This window comes from Sphaeramia orbicularis, chromosome 20 (assembly GCF_902148855.1).
Source record: "Sphaeramia orbicularis chromosome 20, fSphaOr1.1, whole genome shotgun sequence".
NCBI classification, from domain to species: Eukaryota; Metazoa; Chordata; class Actinopteri; order Kurtiformes; family Apogonidae; genus Sphaeramia; species Sphaeramia orbicularis.
This window is the reverse complement of record NC_043976.1, coordinates 21,023,175-21,045,933: the sequence shown is the minus strand read 5'-3', so window position 1 is coordinate 21,045,933 and position 22,759 is coordinate 21,023,175. Positions and strand designations below refer to the sequence as shown.

The window sequence follows — 22,759 nt, the reverse complement described above, 5'->3', positions numbered from 1 at the left end:
TGTTGATATAGAGGCCAATGGTGGATTTACCTATTGGTGCCCCCCCCCCCCCCCCCCGTTTGAACATGTAAAACGTTGAAAACAATATATGTGCTCTCAGTGGGTTTTCACCCTTTCATGCATAGTGGTCACTACAGTGGACAGTTATTCCACGGCTGTTCTCTTGTATATTCATGGATTTGATTGTTTTAGTTCCATATCAGCCAACACAGTGGACGCTTATGCACCATCCCATAATACACTGACATTCATACCGTTACTGTAACTTTTCTGCTCTTCATAAACCTGATCTGCACTTACATGTTTGAGTGCAAATCAATTGCTAGTTATTGTTATTAGACTACAATTAACAGTTTTTTTTTAAACAAAAAGGGTTTTTTTGCATATTATCTCCATGAAGTGAGTAATGACTAGTAGTAGAGTATGTTAAAATGTGAGAAAACATCTGATTAGCAGCATTAAAAAATGTTTTTATTTCATAGTTTTCACACAATATATCAGTAAATATATATTTCTTTGCTTCAAAATTAAACGCATTGTGTCCAGCTCAGTGGACATTTTTGGAACTCCATGAAAAAAAAGTTCATAAAAAATTTTCAATCGCGTTGTTTTTTTCATGCCTAAAGAGAAATAAAGACACTCAGGAAAAAAAACTTGATTAAGGTTGTCATAATTCATGCATGAAAGGGTTAACCTGGTTCTCCTGCTTCATAAACCATTGCATTACCTACTGAGTTATCCATCCACATGTGCCAGTGCTGTGCAAATGTATGTGTCCTGACCCTCTCCTATCACTCGGATTGGAGGGGATCTACTGCATGAAAAACCTGCATGAAAAACAGTCGGGCAGCCACAGAAGGTATGTAAGGTATTATTATGCAGTGGGAACTATAGAACTGCATGGACTGAATATTAAATATGTTTGAACACAGCCAGTGATTGAGTGAATCACACAAAGTTGTCAAACATAGGCCTATACCTCTACTGTATCCTGTTGTTTCTAATTTTAAATGACTTGGAATGTAATGGAATTCAATGTCATAACTCAGGCCAACCTCATTAAAGCTAGTTCCACATTAGTGAGGTTTAATTGTATTCATTTTATTAGTTTATGATAATAAAAAAATACAGTTTTATGTGATTTGAAGTATTTTTTGCTTTGCTTCATTCCCTTAAACCCCCAATGGGGCTCCAACCCTGGAAACCATTGTCCTGTGCCCCCGTTTTTCTGGATCAAAACATAGATATCATATATATGCTATATAAATAAGCAGTATCAAAAATTAAGGGATGCTCACTGATGTTGATTTTTGTATCTTTAAGCAGCTTTATATCTGCACAACTGAAACATGGTCCAATAAGCAACACATCAACTTTTTTTTTTTTGTTTGCACGAATGCTACAATAATGTCTAACAACTTTAAACTTGAACAAACTGTTTGCTACATTTACAGGATGCCCACATCTACATTTCCCTTCTCTTTGCTGATTTTTCTTGAGGTGGGGGACAGAGTGAAGCCAATCACTCCGGATTAACCTGTGAACCCTGACAATCCACAGTATCCTTTAATGACTTCAACCCTCCCCCAGTTCCACATTAGTGCGGTTTAACTGTATTCATTTTATTAGTTTATGATAATAAAAAAATACAGTTTTATGTGATTTGAAGTATTTTTTGCTTTGCTTCATTCCCTTAAACCCCCACTGGGGCTCCAACCCTGGAAGTCATTCTCCTGTGCCCCCCTGCTTCCATTTTTTCTGGATCAAAACATAGATATCATATATATGCTATATAAATAAGCAGTATCAAAAATTAAGGGATGCTCACAGATGTTTATTTTTGTATCTTTAAGTACCTTTATATCTGCACAACTGAAACATGGTCCAATAAGCAACACTTCAACTTTTTTTTTTTTTTTGTTTGCACGAATGGTACAATAATGTCTAACAACTTTAAACTTGAACAAACTGTTTGCTACATTTACAGGATGCCCACGTCTACATTTCCCTTCTCTTTGCTGATTTTTCTTGAGGCAGGGGACAGAGTGAAGCCAATCACTCCGGATTAAACTGTGAACCCCAACAATCCACAGTATCCTTTAATGACTTCAACCCTCCCCCAGTTCCACATTAGTGCGGTTTAACTGTATTCATTTTATTAGTTTATGATAATAAAAAAATACAGTTTTATGTGATTTGAAGTATTTTTTGCTTTGCTTCATTCCCTTAAACCCCCACTGGGGCTCCAACCCTGGAAGTCATTCTCCTGTGCCCCCCTGCTTCCATTTTTTCTGGATCAAAACATAGATATCATATATATGCTATATAAATAAGCAGTATCAAAAATTAAGGGATGCTCACAGATGTTTATTTTTGTATCTTTAAGTACCTTTATATCTGCACAACTGAAACATGGTCCAATAAGCAACACTTCAACATTTTTTTTTGTTTACACGAATGGTACAATAATGTCTAACAACTTTAAACTTGAACAAACTGTTTGCTACATTTACAGGATGCCCACGTCTACATTTCCCTTCTCTTTGCTGATTTTTCTTGAGGCAGGGGACAGAGTGAAGCCAATCACTCCGGATTAAACTGTGAACCCCAACAATCCACAGTATCCTTTAATGACTTCAACCCTCCCCCATTTAGCTTCTGGTTTGCCTTTGTTTCGATAAGCCACACTGACAACTGTTTTAATGAGCCTTCTTTTGACCCTGTTTAGCCTTAATCTGATATATGCCAGCAGTGTTAATTGATTCACCCTCATCATGAACGCATGACTGTTGTAATGACGTGCAGGCAGGACATCACAGCTGACACTATGTTACAGGGATGTTAATTTCTGTTCTCAGTCTCTGGTGTCGTCACAGGGGATTAGGACAGCAGCAGATCAGGTTGGGGGTGTGTCTCCCTGTCAGTCAGACAGACAGGAGGTTGGATTTATACCTCTCGACACCAGAGTTAATCCCAACGAAGACAGACTTGGGCTTTCAATTAGGAAAGAGTAATTTGTAGAATTTTTTTTTGTGTTCAGCAAGACAAATTACACTGCCTTGATTAAACCAGTGCGCCTCTTAAACACACTGAAATGGTAAACATTTTTAAATTAATATTTATTACACTTTTAAACTATTAAATATAAACAACATTCCTCTGTCACGACTTTCCACCGCTAAAGTGTGCGTTGTTTCTACAGACACATTCCACTAACTCTGTGAGATCCATCAACGGGATAAACTTGTAAATCTAGTGGTAAACCCCCACATAAGAGCAGAGCTAGATGGAGAATCTCAAGTGGAACAAAAACAAAAAATAAATAAAGCGTTTTAATGTTAAATAAACTGACATGTCCAAGAAAATACAGATTAATGTTAATCTGTTATCTTGTACATGCCTTTAACCTCTGCATGAGAACTACAGAAGTGATATTTCATGGGATCAAAACTGTAAAAGAAGTGAAATGAAACTAGCAGCATTCTATCTTCCTGTCTTCTTTGAATAATATATTCCCCCCATCAATGATGCAGATGTATCTGTGAGTGTAAAACATGCTTAAAAATACTTTGAAATGAAATTTGTGCAATACTACTTAAAAGATACGCATACTAATACATGCAGAAATACATGCAGTACATACACAGAGCTACCAGGTGCCTTATTAAGCACCTGACTTTTTACATTCCCACATAGCGCCACATGATTAAAGACCAGGGTTTCATCAGCTGTGACATGTGAAGAAAGGGAATAAATCCATATTGAAGTAATAACACAAGAGTATGAATCATGCATCAAAGGATAGATGATCTACTGCCTTGCCCGATTTAATGCTTCCCATTATAATCCGCATTAGTCTTTAACCATTCACAATGCGGCTATATGTTTAAATGAGACCTCCTAATCTCTACTCATATACCCCGAGACTAACCAGAAATGAGAAAATCTAGAATCAGATTTCAGGTTTTACTCTTTATGCGTGATTACGCTCATATCACCATATATGTTGGTATTTTAGAGGTGAGCTTTCCTACACATCTGCTACTACAAGTATGTACTGTTACGCATTTTTTATTAATACTAAGCTTTACAATATCTATCTGTTGGCATAAGATGACCTTTACTGTAATATTAATGCAGTTTTAAAGTGGTCTTAGGGTATTAGTGTAATGCAGCTAAGAGTAGTGGGAGAAAGCAACCGCTCAAAAAGGTGAGAGCAGCAAACACTGGAAACGTGACAAAGGCCGGTGCTACTTTGCCTTGTATCAACAGTCATCCATCAACATTAGTATTGTTATTCACTCTCAGACACCTTATTCATTACCTCGGAACAGTAGGTGAAAACTGGGGATGCTTAAGAGTGCTAGGTGGCCTTTAGATACTGTCACACTATTTAAGGGGGATTTATTGCAAAACAAGTATACTTTAAAAATCTTTAGTTGGTTCTAAGCCAGAAACAGCCAGTGCCAGTGTATCTGTGAGTTAGGGCTGAACCATAGTGAAGCATATATGATAAATTTAACAAAAAGAGACTGAGTATCCCTACAGTTTTTAATAGGTTTCCATGAAAGCGTAGCTATAAAGGAGGAGGGGTGCTGACTGGCATGTATTGAGCTGGGGGGGGCGGAGTTACTGGAAGACACAAGAGTAAAATAAAGGGCAAAAAGGGGAGGAAAAGAAGCAAATTTCACACATGAGATGTGAATAATGAAAAAGTGCATAAAGAGAATCAACTTTACAGTGAGACAGTGTGGGCACAAAGACCTGAGGTACTGTAAATACAGCACCAAGTTCAGAATAATAAACACACCGTTTCTGCAGCAGTATTATTATCATTTTTTTTCTTTTTTTGGTTGACAGAATGAAACCACTTTGTAGACCTGTGCTGTGAATTCAAATAAGACAGAGGGCCTTCCAGAACACTGATCAGCACCTACGAGCCACCTAAATGTCAAAACCCTACCGACCAAAATCCCCCCTGACCCCATCATTTGTTTTGTGATGTTTCTGATGACTCTGATCTTCAAAACACACTGTGCAAGTTCACCTGAATATGCACAGGAAGCAGCTAATCCCTTGCGTGACCTTTCACGTGTCACAACCTGATCCTCTGGCACACCGTTTGGCCGCTTGGTTCCATGACTTTGACACAGATCACATGGTCAAGCTGGGCATTTGTCCCTGTGTGCCCTCTGTTCAGTTAGGCCAGTGTTTTTCAACCTAGGGGTCGGGACCCCATGTGGGCTCGCCTGGAATTCAAATGGGGTCACCTGCGATTTCTAGTAATTGATAAAAAAAAAAAACAAAACAAAACAAAAAAAAACGCACTAATAAAAATATATATAATGTGTTGAGAGACAATTACATACATAAAACACTGAAACTGAAGCACTGTGGTTCTGTTTATCTGTCAAATGTTCATTCAGATGCTGCAGCTCTTTCATAATTCATAGTTTGAGCCTTGTAAATACAAGCTGGACTGACTGTACATGGAAAGGAAAATAAAATTCTCACTTTGTGCAGTAATCTACACCAGGCTTTTCTGCCTCCATCCATAATAATATACATTATATAGACTAAATGTCGTCTAAAATTAATGTTTATTTGCAACATAGTATAGCAAACTATTACATAATCAAAAACAAATTAATTTTAGCAGAAAAAAAAGTCTCCATTTTGAATGTCTGGGGTTGCCAAAAATCTGTGATATCAAAAATGGGGTCACGAGCCAAAAAAGTTTGGGAACCACTGAGTTAGGCCCTTGACTGCCAGTGTATTCCACCTTGTAAGGACAGACATAGATGCACATTTCCAGTTAACCCTTATAGGGCACTCATAAAGATACTCAACCTTAGTGTGTTATTGGAGGACATAACAGGACTTTATTACTTTTGTAATTTTTTTCAAAATATTTTATTGTCATATAAAAAAATCAAGGTCAAGGAAGTTACCATATTTGGTTCCTTACCCATAAGTGACAAAAAAAAAAAAAATTAAATCCAAGAAGTAACTATAAAAAATAAAAGAGAAAACACATGTAACGTGAAAGAAACATGTATTTTAGAACATTAAAACAGCATAAATGCTGGTCCAGACACCTGTCCACATACACATTATCCCTTTGAACATCATTCCTTACATTAGTACCATTACTTCATGGTACCTAACAAAGCAGGTACACTCACTGTTCATGCAGAGGTGGACCTTACAGACCCTGTAGACCACATTGGACCTGAGATTGTTGCCTCACTGTCCTCACTTTAACTGTTGCTGTCACTGTCTTGCAATGTGTGTAGAAATGAGCAAAAATAGTCACTTGCCTGATAAAGGGTTAACAGCCTACTTTTCTGAATCAAAAAAATAAGTAAAATATACTCTAATTAGCCAGTATTTCTGTCCAATTATTAACACAGACCATACATGTTGTGGTTTAACCAGATTTAGGGTAGTTTTATTGGCAGAGTAACACTCATAACAATATAAACTGAATCTGAATGGACCAAAATGAACACCCAACCAGCACTAAATGTGAGTACATTTTCTGTTGTTTGTGTCCTCCATCTATCTTAGAGGGTCAGGGACTTCATGGTGCGTTCATGTCCACTTCAGAAATCTACAGTGCATTGTATGGCGAAGCATGTGGGCATTGGCAGGAATATGGTGCATTCAAGTGCTTTTTAAAACCGGTACATACTATATATATGCTCAAACTGCCACAGCGATTATTTAAAGGAGTGATATTTTGCTTTTTTAAATGGAATTATGCATTTTAAAACATTTCTCTGTGGTCTACATAAACTGTAAATGCTATGCTTGGGTCTGAATTCTTCATTAATTCAACTCCACAGGTCCATCTTCAACCCTATTTCTGAGTAATGACACCAGAAAGGTCGTTTTCAGCGTTGGCCTTTTAAATGCAAATGAGCCACTTCACGCCCCACCCCTTCCAGGTCGTAGACCGCACTTTCTATCCCATTCAGCCACTTGTGTTCATTAATACAACCAACAACTGAATATTTTAGTTAATCGGCTTGAAGTTTGGACATATTTTCAGTTTTAACTACAACCGCTGCTGCTGACAAACAATTATGGCGTACTTGGAGAAATGTTGGTCAGAAGTTTTGTGCAAGTGTCATGATGTAACTAGTTACAAAACGTAATAAATTAAGCAGGAATTGAAATGGGTTGTAGAAATCCACTCGAATTTTGCCAAAATGAATATAAAGATCGCTTTGCAGCACCTGGAGGGTTCAAATTCAAACTTTTTGAACTATTAGGGTCCAAATACACAAATAAATGCACCAAAGACTAATAAAAGTAGGTTTTAGCAAAAGTGGGTTTAGCAAAATATGACCCCTTTAAAACAGAAAAGTTTACTATTTATTTATTGTCCTTCATTTTAGTACCTTATGTTCTTTCAATACAGTCTTTTGGACTATGTGATGCCAAAGTCAACCATGTCTCACTCATTTTTATGTACACGGATGTTGACAGGAGCCATAAATCCGATTAGATGCACCCACTATCCTTGCATCACCACTGACACAAAGGATCTTGACCTTTGACCATAATCCAATCAGTTTTTTGTGAGTGTATATGTAAAAAAAAAAAAAAAAACATCACAATATCAAGTGAAGTTAACCTTTAAGATGCTACATGTATATAAGAATTATGAAGAAACCGCTCGATATTCTTGCACAGTAGGTCTTAAATCATGTTGTTTTAACTGCAGCTTTTTTTAAAATTGTGAAATATTAACTTCACACCCAATGTGCATACATCTTGGTCAGTAAAAAATAGGTTTGGTGGGTGGATTTTGTCATCAGTCCCCATTGTTTGCAGTTCTCATTTTTCAGCAGAAGTTCATTATGAGATTGTGCAAAATAATGTTTCTTTTTTTAAATAACAAAAGAATGTAGGGAAGGAACACAATAAATCACTTTATCTGAAAAAGTTAAGCTAAAAGACAATCAAATACAGTATTAAAAATGACATGTTTATTTATTTCCCAAAAGTGAAGTCAAAAGAATTTTTATTTTTATTTTTATTGAGGCAAAATGTGCAAATGATGGAAAATTTTAATGAGCATTGAAACATTTTAAGTAAGGAGAGTTATTATGGTTTAGCAAAGCATGTGGGAGGTACGCATACACAACAAAGAGGTGAAGATATAATAATTTCTTCTGTCACTTCCTGGGGTGTGGGGAGACAGCAAACAGCTGGTAGCACAGCCCACAGTGACGCCAACAGCATGATGACACAAGAGGAAAGGAAAGTGAGAAAGAGGGGAAGACGGTGTATGAAAATGGAGGCTGTCCAACAGAGGAGCTAAAATTGGAAAGAGACAGAAAAAGCCTGAGACTAGAGAGAGGGAGAATGAGTTGGTGGTGATGAGAAGGGAACGTGTTTGCCCAATCACAATGCATTCTGCTTTGACAAACACAATCCACCAGGCGATAGCTAACAAGTGGCCCCAACCCTTTACACCGCCCTTTGGTCTGTACTATCTGTCTCTTTTCTTTTATACATCCTCAGAGGCTCCTCCAGAGAGCCAAGGTTTTTAATTAATCTCTGCTATCCTGCTAAAACTCAAGTCCCTGCTATACTGCAAATACTCTAGAGACCCCATGACTGGCCTGGAGAGCCAGGGCCACAAGGAGATACATTATTCTTCTTCTCCTCAGACACTCTCAGACGTAGGGGGAGTGATTATTATATGTTAGCGCAGTTAAATTAAAGGTATTCTGATCGCATCACAGCGGTTACTGCATCGAATTTGACTTTATGAGTACGCCTGAATTAATTTACATATTCTTTAAATGCTCGTAGCATGATAGGGGATCTTTTCGGTGTCAGTGAGAAGCGTTGAAATATTTTGCTGCAATCGTCAGCTAGTAGCAGCATTTGATTAAAAAACAGAAAAGTTGCTGAAAAAGCACGCAATCCGATGAAAAGTTTAAAGCCTGCTGCTTCACAGACAACACCCGGATCCACCTGTCCTCAATAAGATGACACTGAGGCCTGAACTGTGCTGGTGGTGTAGACGAGAAGCCAGAAGCACTTCCCTTAGATTTGCATTAGGGTTTTGTTGTGGGGGCTGAGGTACCAGCTGCTCTGCCTCTCACACAGCCTGTATAGAGATGAATTGCTCCCTGGGTGTCGATAAGTCACCATGGCACACCACAGTCACCATGGAAACTACGCAAACACAGCATTTCAGAGGAAACAAGTAAAATGAAGTTGATTACACGTTCTGTTTTTTTGCTTTCAAGAGCTCCTCAGAGGAGCTTTCCAGGACTCTGCCTCTGAAGGATATCCCTCATTTCTATGCGTCCTCAATTCTGTGTATGCATCACTGAATTTTGTTTCCTCATAAGTCATTGTTCAAGGTGCCTGGACAGATAAGCCATTCATTTCTTTTTGCTCGAACTGCTAGAGCGACTCTTTGCTTCTTCTTTGCTATACACAGGAAGTGGAGACACCTATAGAAGTACTTCTCTGACCGGTGGTGCTGAATCGATAAAGTGCCAAATGTAAAAAACACCACAGTGAATATCAATGCACTCTCATGTCACTGCGCCTGAGATGGAGCAGTGAGCAGGACTACAATTCAGCTTTCACCTGAAGGAAATAAAGACAAGAAAAGTGAAGGAAAGCGCAGAGATGAAGGGTACAGGAAGTTAAAGGTGTAAGAGGAAATAGGGGGTTGAAGGCAGTGATTAAAAAAGTAGTGTAAAGGGAGGCTATGACAGCAGCCTGAGTGGTAAACTAGGAAAAGAGAGGAGATGAAGGATATTGGAAGAGAGATGGCATGGAGAGAGTGAGGGAGACAACGACATGGACTGTGTTGTGGCGCCCAGGAAAAGCTGGCTCAGCAGTATTTGAAGGTTTTCAGATAAAGAAGTGTGTGCGCATATATACGACGTGTGCGTGTGTGTGTCTGCATATCCTGCTTGTGTGCAGTACTTACCAAGGGTATAATGTGTGTATTATTGTGTGCTTGTATGTGCAGGGATGTGGAAGAGTGCCTGTGAGCTATGAGTACATAGTGTGTAAGTGTTTGTTTGTGCGTCTTTGTGTGTGTAAGGGGATCAGTGAAGCACGTAATAGAGACCTGGTGTTCATAGCATTTAGAATGATGACTCTCTTCTAGCCTCTGTCCTCTCTCCATCTCCCCCTATTTCTGAGGCCTTCTGGGATAAGGAAACCACAAAAAGACAGGGTGAGCAAACCTTACCAGAGGCAACAGTGGAGGCAATGAGCAGTAGGACGAGAAGGAGACACGAAAGGCAGGAGGAGGAAGGAACACATTAGCCTCTTACCCAGAGTGTCACTCAAGCTGGCAGTGCCAACCGGTGCTACTGCTCACCGCTAGTTCCCAGCCACTCCCAGCCCTGAGTGGGATTTATGCCTAGCATTGACGGTGCTTAGACCTGAGGCTTTTTGCCAATTTACATTTCCTTTTTTGCTGAATGAACCAGCATGATGTGTTCTTTTAATATTAAAAAATGTCACGAGAAATGATATAAGAAGAAGGAAAGTTAATAATGCTTATGGGTGCTTCTATGAAACTGGTCCCTAAAAGCAGGACATCAGGGCTAAATATTCAAACCGGATGTAGACTAATGTTATGAAGCAAGTTTGGAAGCACTTAAGGTCTAATTTAAAAATAAATATACTAAGAGGCAATAGAAACGCAACATTGTGTTTTTGTGATATTAATTTGAATTTTTCATAATTTATTGGGCAACATCAATTTGTATCATATTCTGTATCATTCTGTTGGAATAACGCTGACCCCATGTGCGCCTATTTTCCCTACAGACGTCCATCAGCACCAAACCCACATTGGCACGGTATGACCGGATGCCATCCTCTCATAGCCAACGTCGCACTGTCCTGGAGCTGATAGGCCTTTGGTGATGTCCTATTGTCTCTGCAGCAGCACGAGTCACTGGCAGAAAATGGTCACGCAGGTGCATGACTTGTAGGTGCCCATCCTGTGCACGGGCAGTAACATGTGGTTGGCCGGGTCGTGGTCTGTCCGCCGTTGCACCTAAGCGTGGCATGGTGACCATCTGTGACAGCTTGCATTTTTCCTCCGGGTTTTTATAGCCTTGGCTAGTTGAGCAATATTAATCAAAAGAACTCATTAAAAATGTTCAAATAATGTCAGATCGAACCACTCCTGAAAAATCAGGGATTGGCACCGTCCACCACGTGATTTTAATGCCTGAGCTGAAAAATGTGGTTCCATTGTTTCAACAGTCACCAGTGATTGCCAACAAATTAGGTTTTGTGTACAAAGCAGTTGCATGCAGTTTTACTCTATATTGTACTTTGTTGCGTTTCTAATGCCCCTTAGTATACTTACTGATATAAAAGAGAAACTGTTTTTCAGATGAAACACATTTTTATCTTTTTTTATATTATTTTTTATACAAAAATTTGCATGTAACACGGTAAAAAAGACACAAATATTATGCACTACTATTTTTTTTTAATATCTTTTTATTCTCTCGAAGGTACGTTTTGGTAATCAAACTAATTATGCAAGTGAGAGTGGTTGACAAAAATGGCCGCTGTTGTAAAATCACTCATGATTAATTTGTGTTTAAATGGGCAGGTTCCGCATGTAACACCAGTGGACACGATGGGTTACAAACAAAACCTGGAGTGACACTGCTGATTCATGAAAAACCTGCATGTCTGGATTAGAAAAACCAGTAGAATCATCAAATTTAACACAGTGTCTTTATTTATAGTGGTATATAAGACCATTTCAAGCCATGTTTTTAAGATAAAATGCACTGACACCTAGGTAGCTTTTCATGTCCCAATTTTGGTCCAATTTTTGGCCCTAATATTAACTAAAAAATCATTAGTTTTGGGATGGCTTAGAGCAATAGTATAATTTTTTTTTTAATTCATTAGGTACATCCTGGGGGGAAATAAGTCTAAATTTCTCTCTTATTATTGGGTCTAAAAAGCAGGCAAAGTGCCAGGTACCAAAATGAACCCAGTATCATAGAAGCACCCTTATAAGAAAAAGGTGGTGGCAAAAAAAAGAAGTTCTCATGTATGTAGGCCTGGGCAATGTATCACACTAATTCAGTGAATCAAGGTTTTGCTTTCTGAAAATCATGGAAAAAAGCCATAATGGAAAAAATCAATGATAATTCCTCTGGGGACCTTTCTTCCTAAATAAAAAAAATAAAAATCCAACCTGTTTGCTTCTTGTAATATATTGAATGTGATAATGTTTCTCTAGTCACATATGGTATATACTTTCAGTAGAATGTATTTTTCAGTCATGTTTTGTCTTCAGCTCTTGTAGCCAGAAATTAATCTTAAAATCGTAAATCATCCATAACCTTGAAAAAAAAAAAAAAAAAAAAAAAGACTTAATTTCTTTGGCCACTTATGCCACGTTTCCTCTATGTGGAACCAGCTCAACTTGACTCAGCTCGGTTCGACTTGGGTACCAGGTCCTACTCCTGGAGACCGTTTCCATTACAGGACACTACTGACTTAACAGTACCTGGACGTCATAGCGATGTGGCGTGTTACTTCTGCATCATCTGCTCAGAGAGTTGCTGATAAAGTTGCTCATTGCGTGTTGTCTCGTCAAGCTCATGCTGAATTTTTACGCTGGCCACCTAATCTCCTTGACCGACCATGGTGTAGTTTTACAGGCTGTCATCCTGCGGATTAACCTGCCGCTATATTTACTGTCAACTTCTGCATCTGTTTTTTGTAAAACAGCGGGTCACAGAGACAGCTCTCTGACCAATCAGTGGTCTGCAGTGTTTACACGTCACGTTTTAGTATCTGTTCCCCAGTCTTGGAATCTCGGCGGAGGTGATGCTAAAAAACTAGTACCAGGTACTAGATTCCAGGTTGCAAAAAGGCCGAGTCGAGTCAAGTCGAGTTGAACTGGTACCACGTAGCGGAAACGCGGCATTAGTCCACCGCTACAAAATATATGGAATTATTCACATAAAATTACCACATATATTTTTTAAATATAGAAATAATGAGGAGTTTTCATGTTCGCCCTGTGTCTGCATGGGTTCTCTCTGGGTACTCCAGCTTCCTCCCACCACCCAAAGACATGCACTGCTAGGTTAATCGGTTAATCTAAAGGTGTGAATGTGAGAGTGATTGTTTGTCTCTATATGTCAGCCCTGCGATAACATGGCGACATGTCCAGGGTGTACCCCGCCTTCGCCCATAAGTAGCTGGGATAGGCTCCAGTGACCCCTGTGTCCCTAGTGAGGATAAAGTGGGTTCAGAAAATAAATGAATGAATGAATAAATAATGAATCATTTATGCTAATTCTGAGACATATAGCCAAATTTTAAATATGTGTAAGAAGTAATTTGTTAAAGTGCACTCGATGACTTTGATGATGTTTTCCTTCTTTTTGTCAGTTAGTGAATATTACGACATGATTTGTACTGGAGCCACTGGTTGGTGTAACTGGGAATTAACATACTTCTAATTTGATGCCAGTGTGAAGTGAAAAAGAAGTCCAAAATGTGTCATTTTTAATGGTTGCACCACAAAATAGAAAAGGTTTTTCAATGGCCTAGGGCTGCATGATTTTGGCCAAAAATAAAATCCCAATTTTTTCCTCTAAAAACTTAATTTTTGGTTTCGACTTTGGGTAAATTTGTATTTATACTGGGGGATCTGTGCATGGAAGAGACCGACCCAGGACATGCTGGAGGGATTATATCTCTGGACTGGTGTGGGAACGCTGCGAGATTCCCCCGGAGCTGGTGGATGTGGCTGAGGAGAGGGCTGTCTAGGCTACTCTGTTGAGGCTGCTGCCCCCGCAACCCAGACCCAGATCAGAAAAAGACAGTGCGGTATGGAGGCGTGCGGAACAACATAAGATGAGTGATCCCCATGCACATATATTTGAATTGGAGGAAACCACGGCTTACATTGGTATCACTGCTGCGGGCCCATCACAGATTTAACGTCCGCGGTCATTACACGGACTTCAGTGAAAAACCGCTCTCACAGCCCAGGGGCACGAGAGAGATGAAATCGATTTGACAATTTCCCTTTTTTAAAAATTGTCCTAATTAAAAAATACGATTTTGTTTTAAAATCGCCCTACAATGGCCCACGCTGCACCCTTTTGCCAAATTTCATGAACACTAATGAGCCAAATGAAGAATGGATGGACAAATGGATGTGATCACATGACCTCCTTAGCAGGCGTAAAAATGTCAAAATATTCAGTTTTCCTCTGTTTTCCCATCATTACGTATTCAGTGAATCTTGTTTTTGCACCATTTGGAAAACATATGTAGGGTACATTCTGGGGGATGACAGTAGAATTACAACTTCAGCGATAGGGTTTCTCACACCATCTGGCCAACCATTAGCCTTGAGTTGAAGCAGCCATGTTGTTTACACTAGACTTGTGTTGAAATGAGTTTTGTTTGCTCTGCTGTAGTTCCACTGAATACAGTTTAGCCTGTTGCTGTCTTCCATCTGTATTCCTCAAAGTTTGCGGAAATCACAGCACATATGACTTTTATTTAATGATGTCGTCACGCATGAATCACTATGTACTTAGTCAAGCATAATAAGCGCTCAGACGGACCACTGGGGTCTCCTGGGACATCACTGTCACTGCATCCACACTGCATTTCCTCTGCATCTGAGTTCCCGCTGGTAATCATGAAAATGGAAAAAAGCAGCAGGGGCTTATTTGTGCAGAGTAAAGCAAAAAGAGAGAAGGATGGATGTCTACTTTTGCAATTACTCCACCCAGTGATCAATGAATATTTCTGAAATAATTAAAAATGTACAACAGTGTGATTTCAACACTGAGATGGATCAATTTTAAGGGTAAAGAGCATCGATAGCTCCCCGCTCATATCTTCAACTACTTCTTCTGTTTTTCTTCAAATGCTTCAAACCAAAAACAAAGCTTTATTTACATTGATAAAGGGTTGCAGTTTCTTAACCCCCTTTTCATTTTCAGTCTGACCCCGGGATAACACTGCCGGAAAACCAAATGGGATCTGGTTGGCTGTCGACAAGTGTGAGATTATCCGAAACAAAAAAGAGCTTTAGCTATAAAAATACTTTATAATGTGTGGATTAATGTTCATTTGCCACATACATTTCTATTTTTGTACATAAAGCAGTCCATCAACTCTTTTAAATGTATCCACAGCATGGTCGCAAACTCGTGTGGTGTAAAGAAACGCACTGCTACAAAACATAATTTTATGTTTCAGATTAATTGTAGACTATATAGGCAGATTTGCTCTAAATACTTTATCATATGACTCCACTACACATGCAGTGCTGCTGTTTTGAAAGTTGATATTTGCTGCTTAGTAACATGACTATAAATTCAGGCAGCACTAACATAACCAGAGAGTGGAAAGAGTCATATCGACTGCTTACAACATGAGTGCAGTTTGCTGTCCATATGAGGAAAGCCACGTTTAGAGTGAGTAAATGTTAGTAAAATCCAAGTAGTATTTGCTGTATACACAACAAATCACCTTTTTATTAAAAAAAATACAGAATAGATGCAAATTATTTAAGACTGAAAAGTAATAGCAGTTGCAGTTTGGGGATGAGACTGCCAGTGAGACTTAAGTGCACTTTTAACAGCGAAGAGCTTCTTGTGACTTACTAAGTATCTGTGCTTTTTCAACCAAATAACTGCAAGGATGAATTTACTTTCATATAATTATCAAGTGACTTATGGAGAGGAGACAGAGGTGGACAGGAAGACTTGGTTCAAGTGCATCCTGGAACATCCAGATGATAAATGCTGCAACCTCTGCTCGTGCACGAACTATAAGAACTCATGTCACCAATAATCTAGGAGGTTCTCACTTATCTGATTATGATTGCGGGGTAAAGAGGATTTAGGTGCTGGTGCCTAAATGCTAGGCTACACTGATTAGAAGCCTGGTCGGAGGCTTATGTAACCAGGAGTCTAAAGGAGAGGAGAAGGTGTGCTCTCCTTAAATGACAAACTCAACTCCTGTAATACATCCTGATAATAGTCAAAGGCCAAATAAGATAATGTTGTACAATAATAACTCCTACAGGCTACAGTTATAATCAGTCAGTCCACTCCCTGTGCAGAGGCATCACCTTGAGAGAACTGGCCTGGAAAGCATACGCTTGATTATTATTATATGAGATCAACAAGCACTAAAATCTCATTTCCAACTACCACAAGGTCAGCATCTAGTGGGCAGGCTTTTCACAGAATAAGCAAAAAGTAACTCAAATCTATTTACCCAACAAGCTATCAGAACATGTCTTCCATAAAATGCCAGCCCCTATTGATTCCACCTTCTGCAGAGTGACCACAATATACGCAGAGATGAAAGGATGATAATGAAACGTGGGATAACAGACCTGGTGCTTGACTTTGACCCAGGGAAAACATATGACTTAATGCTGACTAAAGGTCTCTCACGCACTCCTCCTATCTCCACTTCTCTTCATCTTCGCATCAGAAAGTACATCAATATGTGCACAAGGCCGAACACTTCCCTCACTGCTGTAAAAGCCTGGGAGGAAATGGATAGATGGGGAATGAGAGCCTGTCTGCGGTGATTTGAAACAACTGCCTCAGAGCACCGTGGAGTTACAATACAACCGTATGCTAAGTGAATTTTCCTGTGTCGCAGGTTATGCTTCACATCATTACTGTAATTTCTACTGTCAAAGGAGCGTTCTATAAAGAGACCGATGATTAAAAAAAATCAACAGCTTCCACCAGTTTGTGCACTGCATTAAAACAGATGAACATGACAGCACTGACATTTACGAAGATTGACATCGGAGGTGTCTGTTACAGTACTTTGTTATGCTACAGCTTCCTCACATTGTGTCATCATCATCAACAGTGTCTGTGGTGGACTGACTTTGGCGGCTTCCAGGCGTAGGAGGACCAAACAGCAGTAGTCTGTGCCGTGCAGGCCTTGCTTAGCGTTCCCACTAGCTAGACTAGCTTATTAGATAAAGGAGAGAGTAATGGTGCACATCCACATTAAGAGCAAGCACAGAGCTAGACATGGCAGATATAGGGAGGGGGAGATAGAAAAGCCGACTTGAGATGTCTGGCAAGTAGAGACATTGATCTCTTTAAAATGCTCTGAATGCTTGGCTATTATTTTCCAGGGCTGCCCAGACTGAATGGACTCTGAGGTGAAGAAAAAGGTGACATGTTTTCTCCCCGGGAAGGATGATTGGTGTAGTTTAGATTTCATTAATATTCTGAAATATTATAAGGGAGCTTTGCACAAGTCAAAAGAGGAAGATGCTGTTCTTGCAAGTACACTGCACATTTATTCAAACCGAACACTGCAAGCATTCATGCAACAGCTAATAACATTAATTTATGACACCAGCAAATAGCCAGACTCATATGTTAATGCTGAGGCTCCTACTAAATCACTAGTTTTACAGCTAATGGTTGGTGGGGGTCCTAATATTATTTATTACAGTCTTCTGCATATCGTTATGTTCATCTGAACCCAGAAAACAATGTGTATGACATCTGACTGCATTTATAATACTCACAGTGACAATGAAAAATTCCAGTTGGATTTTGCACTTACAGGTAGAAAGAATATGCACCAAATTCAATCTCTGTGGCTGTAAGACTCTTTAAAGAGATACTGCAGTTTGGATATGGCTTACTTGTATTAGCTTGTCATAAGTGTATTTGCTGTACAACTGCAGCCATGACTCATTGTAAACAAAAGAGGGTCAGAGCAGCACAAATCCTTCTGGCTCAGTATCAAGGATGACACGTTCTCCTGGATTAATGGAAATTATAGCCTACAGTAACAAAACAATGAAAATATCTATCTGAGATTTATTTCATAACATGATTGCCCCTGTTATACGATATGTCAGAGTGATCTATATTGTAGCTAAAATGGAGCAGTACCCAGAAACATGTTTTAAAATCTTTGCCATTACATATGTTGAATGATATTTGCAACACACTTCTGTAATAGACATTCAAACTAATCACATTGCGGGTGCGAGCTGGAAACGACTGAAGGCGCACATATATAACGACAGCTTGTAAGATCTTGTTTTGACATGAACTTCTCACTTTATCCCCTGGATGCTCACCAGCAATGAAGCAACACCAGAGAAAACCAAACACAAAATACCTCCCGCGCTCTTGTTCCTCACAGGACGTGCACTCAACCAAAAGTCATACAGTAGTACAGAAAGGCCACTGCATTAGCTTGTGTCCTCTTTGTTTTGACCATTTCATTCATTATTCATCGGGAAAGGTTTGCAAAGATCCAGCTCAGCATCCTGAGGCGTAACATACATGACTGAACCTCTTACATCACTCTCTCTCAGGGCTTTCCTCGGCTGCTATCTTTTTCTCCGCATCACCTCAACTGTGGCCCTTTTCTGAACATCTCTACTACTTCCTGCAATCACTGCTGTGTCTCTGGGTTTCTGTTCTGTAAGTGCCTACCCATTCTCTAAAAGCCCACAGCACTACTTGTGAATGAAATCCCAACTTGATTGACCCTGCAGCGTTAAAGGTCAGCTTTCTCTGCTTAACCTTTATTTAAGGTCGGAGAAGGCCATAGGAGCCATAAATTCATACAATGGTCTCTAATATGCGATTTAGGCAGAGTGAGAAAGAAGCCAAGAAAGGGAAAAAAAAACACTTAGAAGGAGAGAAGACTATACCATATGACTGAGATTTCATTTGACAAAGAGCTCAGGTTGCGTTGTATAAAAGCACACAGCTATGTACTGCCTTAGTAATGGCATTTTCTTGGTCAAGGGCTTTCATGCATTCTTACTGAACGGTGCATGCCCCTTAAAAGGCTTCCCTAACCTCGGGGAACTGCCATCTGACAGTCGAGCAGCCCTCGTGGTCTATTTCCAAATGTACTTTCAGCTCTGCATAACCTTCATGCTATCACAAGACTGAACCATTAAAATCGCATTCAAGCTCTCCTCTTGGAGCACTCAGCAGAAAACAGTCGATGCAATTTGATTTTGGGTGGGATTTCCCTTTTAGATTTCACAGGCTTCCCCCACACCTTTAGCGAGGCAAGCCAGGAGCACCGAGATGCGTCTGGATAATGAGGGATTGAACTAAGGATGTAAATCACTTTAAATATCGCACAGTGTATCAAATTACTCCACCGCTGTCACCTGAGTTTGCATTAAATTAGATATCGGCAGCCTCCTTATAAGTGAGTTGTGTGATATATCGCTTCCCCTATAGAGTCTGAATACAATTATTTAGCTGGGGAGGGGGAGTCTTTGGAAAGCACAAATCACTAGTTGCTTCTAGAAGAAAAAAACAGAAGAAGAAAAATAAAAGAACTGCAAACCAAAACATATTTAATCACATACTTTAGACTGTGAACTTTGTGTGTTCAGTGTAATTACCATATCTTTGGTATTTTCTAATTTGAGTACCACAAAACAAATTTAGCACGTCACCAGGGTCTAAAATTGAATTTAGCATGAGCTCACAACAATGAACCAACCACACTGCACGTACAACAACACAGCAGCTGCATTTATTACACAAGGGGATGAATCTGTGAGGATCACACACGCAGGACCCTGTGTTTATGATCCTCTGACATGGAATATAATCCTGTCCAGCCCTGCCCCGCTCGGCTTCATGATGAGATCAGGATACTGGAGACCCAACGTAAATTACCAGTGATTGGATTTCATCAAGGTTGACCTACCTAATTTAGGACTGAGTCAGAGTCAGGGGAGGAGTTAAAAAGAAATGTCATCATTTTACCAGGTATGGCCTTGACATTGGTACGCAGTCATGTGATTTATTATGATCGAATGTATGTGATTGACACAACAGTGGTGCGTAGGACGGGAGAGGTGCTGATGACATTCTCAATCAAAACCATTAAATGTGCTCAGCTAGATATAGTAAACACTTCAGAAACCTGCTGCTCATCCGTACACCTGCAGCAGACAAAGTTTTGATATTGAACTATCATTTCTCTGAGTCATACAGAGATCCAGAAAGAAGCGAACCTAACGCTAACACATCAGAGTACTGAAGGAAAACAGAAGACTTATGCTATTCCCACCCAGAGATGTGCCCTGTCACAAGGCAGTGACAGATCTGCACCGCTATATTTTAGCCTTGTGAGGAATACAACGTTCAAAACTGACGTACCTACCAATTATTTTGTCAAAGCAAATGGAGCTCTAAATGTAGCTCCTGCAGTGATTCCACTACTTGCTTATCAATTGTGAAAATACTGTGAATTTTACTTCACCCTGATATTTTCTCTTGCAATTCATGGGATGATTGATAAGTTCATGAACTGAAGGTGAAAAGAGGTGAATTGTGCAGCTTTTGTTAAATTTGTATGCAGATCAACAGTTTGTTTTTTTTTTCAAACTTTTGTGGGTTTTCTGTGTCAGATTGATTAAAACATCAGCACACGGTGACAAAATGGACGACATCAGCCTTCATGCAGTGACACCTATGGTCATCTGGGACATGTTCCTGCTCTGTGGTAATATACCACTGTGTTATTCATCAATCTGTCCAGATCGTGTCACAGATTCTGTCAAAGGGCCGATGTTGTCCTTTTTTCTCAAAAAGTGCCGACTTGCAGTTATTTAGTTATTCAGTTATAAACTTGAAACTTTCATCGTGATCATTGAAAGTCTCAAACTGCACACGAATGTAACAAGAGCTGCATACTGTAACTCATCTCCTTTTACCGTACGCATCTCAATAACCTCTCACACAAACACCACGATGACCTGCACTGCTCGTTTTCCCTTTAATATTACAATGACAGCCTCATAGAACACTTCCACAAACAACAAAGCTATTCCTGTATTCTGTCCACTAAACTGAGTGGCTATTTATAAAGATAGAAAACAGACAGATGGGTTTAGAAAACACCTGATGAGAGTACAGTACAGGCCTGTTTAACATTCAAATCGATGAACTCGTGATTATTTTTTAGAAGTGGGATTAAGGCTTTAATATGTGTTTCTGTACTGTGTTATGATCCAGGCACAGTGTTCGGCTGTGAATGCGAAGAGGAAATGTGAGATGGGGGCGGTGTGATCACACTTCTAGTTTCAGTTCCCTACCTTGGCAGCCACTGAGGAGCTGGGCTTCTCCAGGAGATCCCATAGCTTCTTTCTCTTGTCTGGGCAGCAGGTGTTATCAAACTCTCCCTCTCCCTCCCTCTCCCTCATTGTCTCTGCCTCCCTCCTCAGCTCCTCATTCATCTGCTCTTTTTTCTGATGGTATCGGGCCTGGCAGCAGGACTCCAGGTAAATCTCATCAATTCCCCAGTAGTCTAACTCCTGGCCGAACGAGAGAGCACACATTTCCTCCATCATGTGTAACTTTCCTGTGCGGTAAAAGTTCAGGATGGAGGTGAAAGCCCCCGGGTGCCGGTCAAAGAAGTACTCGTTTTCATTCAGACTGTAGTCATCACAAACTTCCATCAGTGACTCATGGGTGTTGCAGTCTCGAAGCTTGCCGAGCCGGGTCCTGGGTAGCCGGTCCAGGGTTCGCCACAAGACCTCGTGGTTCAGACCCCCGACGTTAAGGCGTACTCTGCGGGAACGGGCTTTGGTGCGGATGATGTCGATGGGTTCAGGGGGTAAGGAAGGAGTGGTTCTAATGTTGGTGGGCTTGAGCCCTGCTGGTCCAAGCCTTTCAGCCATGTTAACGCAAAAGTGGAAAAGGCCAGAGGGAAGGAGCTTTACTGGGGGATGAAGTTGTGATGAAGCAAATGAACCAAACTGAAAAAGTCTAACAAATTGTCTTTGCTAGGTTGGATCCACTTTAGGCAAGTCCCTCCATGGCTGAGTAAAAGAAAGAGACAACAGTTGGTGAGATGATTAAATACTGACAACATGAATTCATAATGTGGTAACAGCTAAACAAGTACAACAATACTAGTTTGTCTATTAAAAGATCAGAATCTAAATTGTTTCTATCAAAGACACAGTGTTGCCAAAGTGTCACCTGTTACTTCATATTGTCAGTAAAAATAGTATCAGTTGCACAACACCATCGATCCCTTCCATTACATTTCTAAGAAGGTATTAAGCAGAATCAATGCTTTTGTTTTAACAGTCAATATGGCTGCTTTGCTTTTCACTCTACTCCAGTATTGTTATGGCTGTAGTGAGGCAATGAACTCCTGCTGAAGCACCACTTTCTATGCAGCTCATCGGTCAGAATGGGGCTCGGTGGTAGGTCAGGAAACAAATGAAATGAAAGCAGACCTCAAATTCATTCATGGATGGAGTGAGCGACAGTTTTTTTTTTTTTTTTTTTTTAATATATACTACAATTTCATTTTCTGTCATTTTCACATATTTTGCGCCTGTCACATTTAATAATTGTAGGTTAATCACACTTTGTGACACAATTCCCTGCATATCAAAGAAAGTACTGCACAGAAAGTGTAATTTAACACAGCCTTTTCTCTTTTTTTTTTTTTTTTTAACATTTAGTCTTAAAATCCCTGCTCTTAGAAGAAAAAAGGAAAAAAGTTATTCATATTACAAGCTTCAATCATCCATTTAGATAGATGGTTATATTATCCATGTAGACAAGTGAAATATGTTCCTGCATGCAACAGTTTTTAATTATATTTGACAGTCTGTTTTATGCCCATAGCCTAATGCATGGACACACAATTCTAATTTTACTAAATAATAATATGATGTGAGTAGCTAAGG

General features: G+C 39.7%; 1 protein-coding gene across 1 annotated transcript in view; it reads right to left on the bottom strand.

The window, feature by feature from the left end:
* kcnb2b (potassium voltage-gated channel subfamily B member 2b) overlaps positions 1-22,759 on the bottom strand; it is a 103,432-nt gene that overhangs the window by 80,046 nt on the left and 627 nt on the right. The window contains exon 2 of the mRNA XM_030123097.1: positions 21,149-21,874. Coding sequence (XP_029978957.1) covers positions 21,149-21,733 — 585 coding nt within the window. The 5' untranslated portion in view covers positions 21,734-21,874. The remainder of the gene's footprint in view (positions 1-21,148; positions 21,875-22,759) is intronic.